This window comes from Lycium barbarum, chromosome 4 (genome assembly GCF_019175385.1).
Source record: "Lycium barbarum isolate Lr01 chromosome 4, ASM1917538v2, whole genome shotgun sequence".
Lineage (NCBI taxonomy): Eukaryota > Viridiplantae > Streptophyta > Magnoliopsida > Solanales > Solanaceae > Lycium > Lycium barbarum.
The window spans coordinates 133,590,749-133,600,466 of NC_083340.1; the positions used below are offsets into that span (position 1 = coordinate 133,590,749).

The following is a 9,718-nucleotide window of genomic DNA, read 5'->3' on the forward strand; positions in this document are numbered from 1 at the left end:
AATTATTATTTTTGTTGCTACTTAAAAGCACATTTTTTTCTCTAAAAGCTTGATCAAACACCTCAAATCTCTAAAATGAACACATTTTCCAAATAAAAAATAACCTTTAACTTCTCAAAAACTTGACCAAATAAGCTATAAAAATTACTTTAATTTAGCTACATATCGTGTTCCATATAATATGGCTAAAGTAATCACTTCAAAAATTGCCTTTAGTGAAATATGTTATAGAAGTCATGTGAAAATATCATAAATGATATTGTAAGAAATATTCCAAATAAAAACAATACTTAAATTGAACGACGCTCCTTTCATTGGGTAGAGTTGAATAAACAGGATCGCTGTCTTTGTCATCACCTAGCAAATTGGCATATACTACTAATAGATATTTTTTTCCAAGTGCGTAAATATCTATTTTTTTTTTTTGGTTAAATATCTCATTATTTATGTGAGGTTAATGAGAATTGTAGTCTTCGTGGACAATAAAATGGAATAGAAATAGAGTCAACAATATTGTGAATAGTCTAATAGCTTTTTTGGCCAAATTTTTTGAAAGTCAAAGTGTTTATTTTTTGTTATTAAAAATGGTACTTATTCTAGAGAATTAAGTTGTTTAGCCAAACTTTGATTAATAAATTAATTATAGGTTTTGAGTTATAGTTGAAGCTGAGTTTATGAGCAAAAATAAGTGCTTTAATTTTGGTTTTTCTAGGACAAGAATATCCATATCAAAAAGTTATATTTATTAACCTAACTAGTATAATAACTTTCTAGTTTTCAGACAATTAAATTTTTCATACTGTTATTTTATTATGTTAAACTAAGGTAAACGAGAAAAATGGTTAAAGTGAGAGTATTTAAAAATAATTTAAGTTCTATGCATTGACGACGTAAGAAAAAATAACACAATCAGGCAAATCAAAAGATAGTTATGGGTAACTCTGCCTAATAAGCGTTGATCGATAACCTAGAATAAGTGCAAGTAATCTATTATAACAATTTAAATTATACTAATGGAGGAAGCATTATTATACTATAGGTATGTAAATTAAATTCATTAAAATATACATTTTATTGGATTTGATTAAGAAAATAGAAGGTTAATCTAATTTGTTTTCTATTTTAAGCCAATCATTGTGTGAGTTACAAAAATAAAACTTTTCCTTCACAATAGATAGAACTAGTGCTTCTTTATGGATCATTTTAAGTTTGTGTTTAATTTTAGTACAATAAATAATAGTGTCCCATCGTTAGATAAGAGGAAATGAAATCAATTGTCCTCTTATAATTTGAATAGAAGAAAATGACCTTTTCAAATCTCTTATGTTTGAAAAATGAAAATATCTTGTAAAAGGATAATAAAACTAAAAAGATTTGTAAAGGCTCACAAACCCATTTCTCCCATCATCATAGATCACATTCAATTCGTCTTGTTCTTTTGTTTAATACATGGAAATTTTAAGGGTAAGTTCTTCCTTAATTAAAGGGGTTATCTCCTTCTATGACATGAGATTTACTTGTCGTCTTCATATTCCATATACGCTTAAATAATCATCATTGAGACTAGGAAAATTTGCGACGTCTATCACGGAAAAATTAAGTAATTAATGATTCAGAATTCGAATAAGTAATATAAAAAATTTGCGGTAGTATCTTGTAATCGTTGTTATCCAATACCTTTCACATTTGTTTCTTAATGATTTTTATTTTCCAATAAAATTTAAAACACGAGGAAGGGCATCAAGTAAATGGTACTCCATCTGTCTTATTTTATGTTATATATTTTTCTTTTAAATTTGTATAAAAAAGAATATAACAATTTTATATATATGCACCTGAGAATCATTTAACCTTAAATTTCTACTTTATTCTTAATGTATTTTATAGTCATAAAAGTATTTATGCATATTAAATTTAATTTTATTTCTTAAATTATGTGTTCGTTCAATTACATCCAATTAGGGTAGACAAAATTAGCGAATAAAAATGTGGTCTGCCCAACCATTCAAGTTTGAGTGAGTTAGTGAGCCGCCATTTATTAGCTCACCCATCTTAACCCACTCAAATTCAATCCATCTAAAAGTTGGCTGATTTGGGCTAATTATATAATCTAATTGTCCCATATGAAAGTTTCTCAAAATATTTAAATAATTTTAGTTTTAATTGATATGTTATATATAGCTTTAACACTTAAAGATGAAGTTTTTTTTTTTATTTTTTATAGTTTTGGTATGACGTTAAACAAATTATAAAAAACAAATAAACAAATTAAAACTTGGTATTATCATGTGGAATGTCCATTGTTTGGCCCATCTTTACTTGGCTATCTTAGCTACGAACTTTTGGAGAGGATTGAGTAATGTCTCATTTATTTTTGCTAAAAGAACATCGCTGCCCACTGAAAATAAAATAATTACCCTTTCATACCCCTTTTACTTTCATGCTTCTGAAACTATTCACCCGAAATGCCCCCAAAATTATGATATCAACATGGTATATAAATATACTAAGATGGTATCATGTTCATTTATTCAAAAGACACACTTTTCTTAACAAAACCTCTATGGTACCATCATCTTATATACATATACTGTGAAGGTATCGTGGAGGACTGATTCAGCCCTTCAATGAGACACTTTTCAGTCCTCCGTAATACCATCGTGGTACATAAATATACTGAGACAATATCATGGAGGACTGCTTTAGCCCTTCTCTTAGTCCTCCATAATACCATCATGGTATATAAATATAATACGATGATATCATGGAGGAAAGGGTTTTGGGCGAGGGGGTACTCGAGTAAATATTTTTGTTCGGTTGGGTAAGAAGCGAAATTAATTTAGGAGTCATGGGTGGATAAATATTTTATATTTTAAGAATATATTATGTTGTTTTCCCTTTATTTTTATCTCATATTAACCCGCCCAAAATCAATCAAAATCGGTCATTTATCACCACTCAGACATAACAAAAAAGGTAGTTGGGTTAACACGTGTTTGGGGAATTAATTAATATGGCTGATAAATACTTAATTACTCACATCCGATATTTACCCACACCAATTAATTGCTACTTTTACCCCCATTTCACCCTCAAGGCACACGGGACACGCGAAAGACTTTTTGATTGCATACTTAGGCTTATGTCCTGTTGATAAATCCTCTTCGTCATCCTCACACCCTAATATTCATTTTCTAACAGTTAGTTCGAGAATTAAAAATATTGTTAAAATGGAGAGCTTGATGTCATATCAATGGAGGAGCAGTTACCGAGAATGAAGATCAGAGACTGTGTTTGTGGGAAATGAAAATTTCTTATTTATGTGATAAGAGTAAATACAAGTATACCTACCTCTATTTATACAATCACTAACCAGCTTAAATATCTAACTTCTACTGACAACTGTCTTCTAACTAACAATGTACAAGCGGCTTTTGTCTAACTAACTAAGTACAAGCATTAACAGCTATGACTATTTTCTACACTCCCCCTCAAGTTGGGTCCTTGAAAACATTAATCATTCCCAACTTGCCAAGTAGGAAATCATGTTGCTGTCTTCCCAGTCCCTTGGTTAACACATATGCAATCTGCTTCTTGCTACTACCATGGTCTGTTTAATCAGTCTTTGCTGCAACTTTTCTCTAACAAAGTGGCAATCTATCTCTATGTTCTTTGTTTGTTCATGATACATGGGATTAAAAGTTATTTGAAGTGCTGCTTTATTATCAAAAAGCAAGTTCATAGGAAGTTCAACCTCTAATCTCAGCTCTTTAAGTAAACCATGAATCCATATTAACTCAGACACTGTTCCAGCCATACTCATGTACTCTGATTCAACTATATTTCTTGACACTGTTGACTGTTTTTAATTTCCAAGATACTAATTATTCACCTAGTTTCACACAATATACTAAGACTGATCTCCTGGTCACTGAGCATGAAGCCCAGTCAACATCATAATATCCATACACTTTTCCTGAGAGTTTGATACTCATCAAAAGTCCAAGACCAGGTTCATTCTTAATGTACTTTACCACATGCGTAGTAGCTTCCATATCTGACTCCTTTGGCACATGCATGAACTGACTTAGACATTGCACAACAAAGGATATATCTGGCCTTGTCACTGCTAAATATAATAATCTGCCAATGAGTCTTTGATAGCCTCTTTTATCTACCAGCTTGTTGTCTTCATGTACACCCAAGTGTCTATCATACTCTGCACTTGTAAGTTTTTAATTTTGTTCTACAGGTGTTACAACAGGTCTTGCTCCCCCCAGCCCATATTCTGAGATGAGTTCCAGGGCATATTCTCTTTGGTTCTTGAGAATGTCTTTACTAGATCTTGCGAATTCTATCCCCAAGAAATATCTTAATTCTCTTAGATCCTTTATCTTGAAATTGTGATTACGTATAGTTTTGGCTTCTTGAATCGAGAGGCTTGAGAAGGTGGACAATCCTTCAGTGAAGACCTAACGAGAAATTCAAACACACCCAAAATCCACAAGAATCGTACGAACATCTATGGAGCGTAGCAAGGAACCTTGGCTTCCGCTCTCGTCACCTCACTCAATCCTACAGCGGAAACTCGAGTCGGAGTCTCCCCTGCTACTTGTAATTAAGAGGTTATCTACATACATCAAAATAATAACAATGTCATTGTCACATCTTTTTTTAAAAAGAGAGTCATCAAGCTTGCTTTGACTAAAGCTAGCACTACTACAAAAAGGGGTTTTAGCGGCAATTATTTAGTGGCTATAAGTTAATTGCCGCTAAATAATTCACGGAGGCAAAATACCAGCGGCTAACGTATATTGGCCAGCAATAAGTATATTTTTAGTGGCAATTTAGAAGAATTGCCAGTAAAAAAATTACCTTTTTTTTTTTAACTCTTCCCGCAATTGATTTTTCCTTCTAAATAAACTTTCCCGCGCTTGCTTAATAATACTCTCCCGCGCTTGCTTAATAATACTCTCCCGCGTCTGCTATTAGTATCCCCCAAAGTTAAAACCCTATTCCATTATTAAACAAAAACAGAATACCACATCATCTTCTTTATTGCGGCTTCTACATCCCGGTGAAGAGCTAAACTCTACTGGATTAAGCCAATTTCATGGTAATGTTATCTCCACTGCTTCTATCTGAACGTTCCTCTTTTGTATATTCTATTAAATCAAATTCGTCATCTTCTATCTGAATGTTCCATTGTGATTTTACCCCCTGTAATTCTTGTGTTGCGCCAATCATCTCTGTTCTTATGGTCTGTAAACCTATATTTATTGTTCTAATGTTCTATGTAATCCCATTAGAATTGAAATAAAAGGAAGTGTTAGGGTTGAAGGTTGTCCCCATGGTTTCCACCAGAAAATCACCCCTCCTTAATTTATGTTTCTCAATTCCTTCGTCTTTTTATCACGTAAGTAATCTGTATTTGTGATTATGTTTACAAGCTACTGAATTTAAGCATATATGTTTATACATGTTATCTAATGAAATTTAAAATTGAATTCCCTCAATCTCCATTATGTGTCATAATTTCTTTTTTAATCTGTTCCAAAAAAGAAAAATATCATACCTTCTCATCTAGAAATAATTTAATCTTAAATTTATAATTCAAATACCCAAACACTTGAGGCAATTTGGTGTTTTGGGTTTTATATATTTGGAGTTGATCCTTTTTATCGTAGAAGTATAGTTGGAGATTTTTAATAGAAAAATTGAGAAGTATAGCTGGTGCTTCCCTTTTTCCATGACTTGTTAGATTTATTGATTTTGAACCATCTTAGTTTGTGTGGTTGATATTTTTGTAAGTTGACAATTTCTTTAGGAAATTTTGAATTATATGATGGATTGCTATATGCTATGATCAGGGACAGTTGGGAGGTTGTCTAGTTTTGGTATTCTGAGATGTGACAGAAAGATCTTTCCTTTCACTGAGTCAATCTCTTTATCTGTAACGTGGCTTTTAATCTTGTTTGAACAATTTAGAAGTTGGCATCTAACGGAAAATGGTTTGCAGTTTTCATTTTGAACGTGTTCCATTATGCAATTGGTAAAAATGTTACCAGAGGTGGTGGATAAGGAATGATTGGCATAAAAGTTTTAGTAGTAAAAGTGAAAAGTTAGTTTCTTTTGGCTTTAGTACTGTAAAAGCCGGAGGCATTCTGGAGAAACAATTTCCTTCATATTTGAATGTGAGAACCCTCTAACTCGAGGGTGATCAACCTCCGTACCAATGCTTGAAAGGAAGTTCTGAGTTTACGGCAAGAATAAAAGAATATAACGTCAGAAAACGTTCTCCTTATATGCATATACCCACGGAATTTTGTCAGTCGAATGCACTCTTTCAGAATACAAACATAACGTTAACTGGTTCGTCGGGTAAACCATGTCCTGCGAGTCTTAGAATTTGTAATGGTGGGAAGACTTTATATGCTATTATTACAACAGGCTGGCGCGTGTTATTTTCAACCAACAAGCTAAAAGTAGGAGATGTTTGCATCTTCCAACTTGATCGCTCAAAAAGCAACTCAAATTCCATTGCAATTGATGTTCGTGTTGTGTAGGCTGCGGACTTTTGTTTATCCTTATTCTTTTGATTTTTTACTAGTTAGTGTTACCTTTGTAAACTTATCTCATTAGGTAAAGGTTCATTTTACATATTCAATTGGCTGATCAGCAACAAGTTGTAGTCTAGCTGCTGCAGAGTAATTAGGCAGTGTGTTATTTGTAGAGAAGCAAAAGTGCTGATGAATGAGATGCTTCTTGATTGTTCATGCTTCAAGAAAATAATCTTAGAGGCCCTCATGCTAGTTGATAGGAGATTTCTGAGTATCAGCCCAGAGAGATGAAAGCTCTGTTATCTGGATAAAATGTCAATGAAATCTAGCAGTAAAGAAGAAAAAAAAAAAGAACCCTCTAACTGTTGATGTGTTTGTAACATAGGATCTTATGTCCATTTTTACCTAAGTATAGTGAAAGGAATGTGTTTTACGGGATCTTTATTCTCCTTCACCTTTTTTTTATCTTCGTCATCAAATATTTTGCTTCCAGGTACCCAAACACTTGAGGCGATTTATGATTTTGTACAAGTAAAGCTTTTTCTGTGTTTGCTAAGTGATATTTCTAGTACCTCTTGAAAACAGACCCCTTTCTTGTAATTACTCCTTGTAGATTCCTCCAGTTGTACACTCAACTGAGATACCAACAGTTATGTATATTTGGCTCAGCTGAATAAACCTCACCAGGTGCAGTATTCATCAAACAACTGAATCATCTAAGCAAACCAACTTAGTTGCAAAATAGCAACTTATCAATCTTTAGTATATTCTTTAGTTTTTTTTACATTTGATGACCTTCAAATCTTTTTAATTCTAGGTAATTCAGAGGCAAGAAAGGTCTGTGGACGTACTTTACTGAAAGATATTTGGAAACTTCCTGCGGGGAAGACAGTTAATGTACAGTTTAATAGTCGTAACCAAGCTGTTGGGAAAGAGGGTCGAAAGATTGCTAGCTTTTTAGGAATTGTTGCAAGGACTCCAGAACTAACACCTCTGCACATTGATGACTGGAGAATTTTTGGCAACGAGGAAAAGAAGAAATTGGTGAATTTTGTGAGGGTATGAAGTAGTTATTATTATTATTGTTATTATTAAATTATTATGATGTGCAATCTGTTATACATGATGGTATCTTCTAAATGTTGGCTTTTATTTTTTCAGAAGAAGTTCTCTATCCCAAAACGCGCAGAAGGCTTTGTCTTAAAGTCACTAGGAAAGAAATGGAAAGATTACAAGTGCACTTTAAAAGGTGAATATATGGAAAAATATAAGACTAAAGACTCTTTGCTGAAAAATAGACTAAGTCGCATACCGAGGGATCAATGGAGTGGTTTTGTCTCTTATTGGTTTTCTGATAAAGCTAAGGTATCAACAAATCTTGAAAACGTACTCTGAGTTGCTTATTTTCGTAGTGTTTTGGTTTTAGTTATGCTCAGTTTTTATTGATAATTTATATCATTTTAATGTTTCAATGATAGAGGCGTACCCAAGCAAATAGAAACAATAGGACCAAGCAAAAAATGCCTCACACAGGAGGATCCAAAAGTATTGCTACCTTGATGGATGGGAAGGTAAACCGGTGGAAATTACAAACTATAATATTTTAAAATCCTTTATGTCACATATATTTGATATCAATTATATTGTATTAGGCTGAGAATGGGATAGAGCCTACCCGAGCACAAGTATTTATATTAACTCACAAGAAACGTAAGGATGGTAGATCACTGGATGAGGATTCTGCCAAGACAATTGTAAGATTTCTTGTTTCTTTTATTTTCAACATTGGGAAACAGTGAGGGAAAAAAATTAAAGCGCCTTTAAATGATTTCCAAGTTGGATTTATTGTGTATTTTATTGTTAGGACATGATAAATGAAAGGATAAGCAATAGTGAGAGACCTACTGACCGACCTCCTCAGAGTGTTGCTTAGGAAGGGGATGTGTATTCGCAAGTGTTGGGAAATGAAAAAAGTGGGTATGTCCGTGGTTTAGGACTTGGTCCAACTCCTTCTGTTCTATGGGGTAGTAGATCTTCCTTAGGAAATGTTGTTGCAGAGGATTCATCTAATGAGGATGTACAAAGGTTACAACATGAGATAACTGAGCTAAAGGCAAAACAAAATGAAGAAATGAATCTGATGAAACAAAATCAGGAGAAGATGCAATTAGAACTGCTCCAGATGAGACAATTGATACGCGCTCGTAATGAATCTATGCCTCAAAATATCAATGGCACCTCAAGTGAACAGGTAACTTGATTTCACAACTTTTAGACATTTTTAATGAAATTTTAATCCTATAAAAGTATTGTTAATTACCGTGGTAATATTTATAGGTCCCTGATGCCAATAGTGGCCATGAACAAGTACCACAAATATCAAGGATACCTAGCGTTGCTGAAAATTCCCCACCTTCTCACGGTACTACTCATCTATATCCTTTTGTACTACTGTTTGAGAATTCCTTCTTCGACTTTTTGGGTTCTTGAATAATGAAGATGGGTGTGCATGTTTCAACACTTTTATGACTAAGTGCTGAATAATGCATAAGCTTTTATTCTCAAGCTACTTCAAAACTTTGTATGACCAGCTAGGGAGTCCTTTATAAGGCCAAGATGAGAAATAATTGCTGATATAATAAACCAGCAGTTCAAGCAAGTTCATAACATATGTCAATATTTAGATTTAAAAGTAGAATTTCTTGTGGATATACTTTTTCATGTTAGTTCATTTGTTTGAGTTAAAATTAGCTACAATGAACAGTAATAATCGTTAGCGCAGAGTTTTTGTACACTTGTTGAAATTGGAAATTTGTTATATTTCATCCAACTACGGCTACATCGTTAAACGTGACAAATGAACAATTACCAACACTTGGGATGTCTAGGAAAGATTGTTACTTCTGCAGACTATTGCACTTTGGCCTTCAAGATGATAATATGTAATCATTTGGCACTTCAACTAGTAGTTTGAGGCATAGATTTATTATGAGAGTTGTAAATTCTTATATCTTGTTGTTATAACTAGATGATAGTTTTAATGTGATATTTTCGTACACTACATTTCATCTTTTGATACATTTATTTTATTATTTCGGGTCGTACAGTTTGATGTTCGAAAATTACACGTGTGGAAGTTATTTGAAGACATTATTCGC

The 9,718-nt window shown here is 33.0% G+C and overlaps 1 protein-coding gene and 1 long non-coding RNA gene across 2 annotated transcripts; both read left to right on the forward strand.

The window, feature by feature from the left end:
• The first annotated feature begins 6,872 nt into the window (after positions 1-6,872).
• On the forward strand, positions 6,873-7,955 carry LOC132637814 (uncharacterized). The gene is made up of 3 exons (XM_060354846.1): positions 6,873-6,891; positions 7,378-7,619; positions 7,722-7,955. The coding sequence occupies exons 1-3, from the start codon at positions 6,873-6,875 to the stop codon at positions 7,953-7,955; spliced, it is 495 nt and encodes a 164-aa protein (XP_060210829.1).
• An 81-nt stretch (positions 7,956-8,036) lies between these two features.
• LOC132638619 (uncharacterized) lies at positions 8,037-8,500 on the forward strand. The gene is made up of 3 exons (XR_009581830.1): positions 8,037-8,131; positions 8,213-8,314; positions 8,425-8,500. It is a non-coding gene; the product is annotated as an uncharacterized LOC132638619 (long non-coding RNA).
• The last annotated feature ends 1,218 nt before the right edge of the window (positions 8,501-9,718 follow it).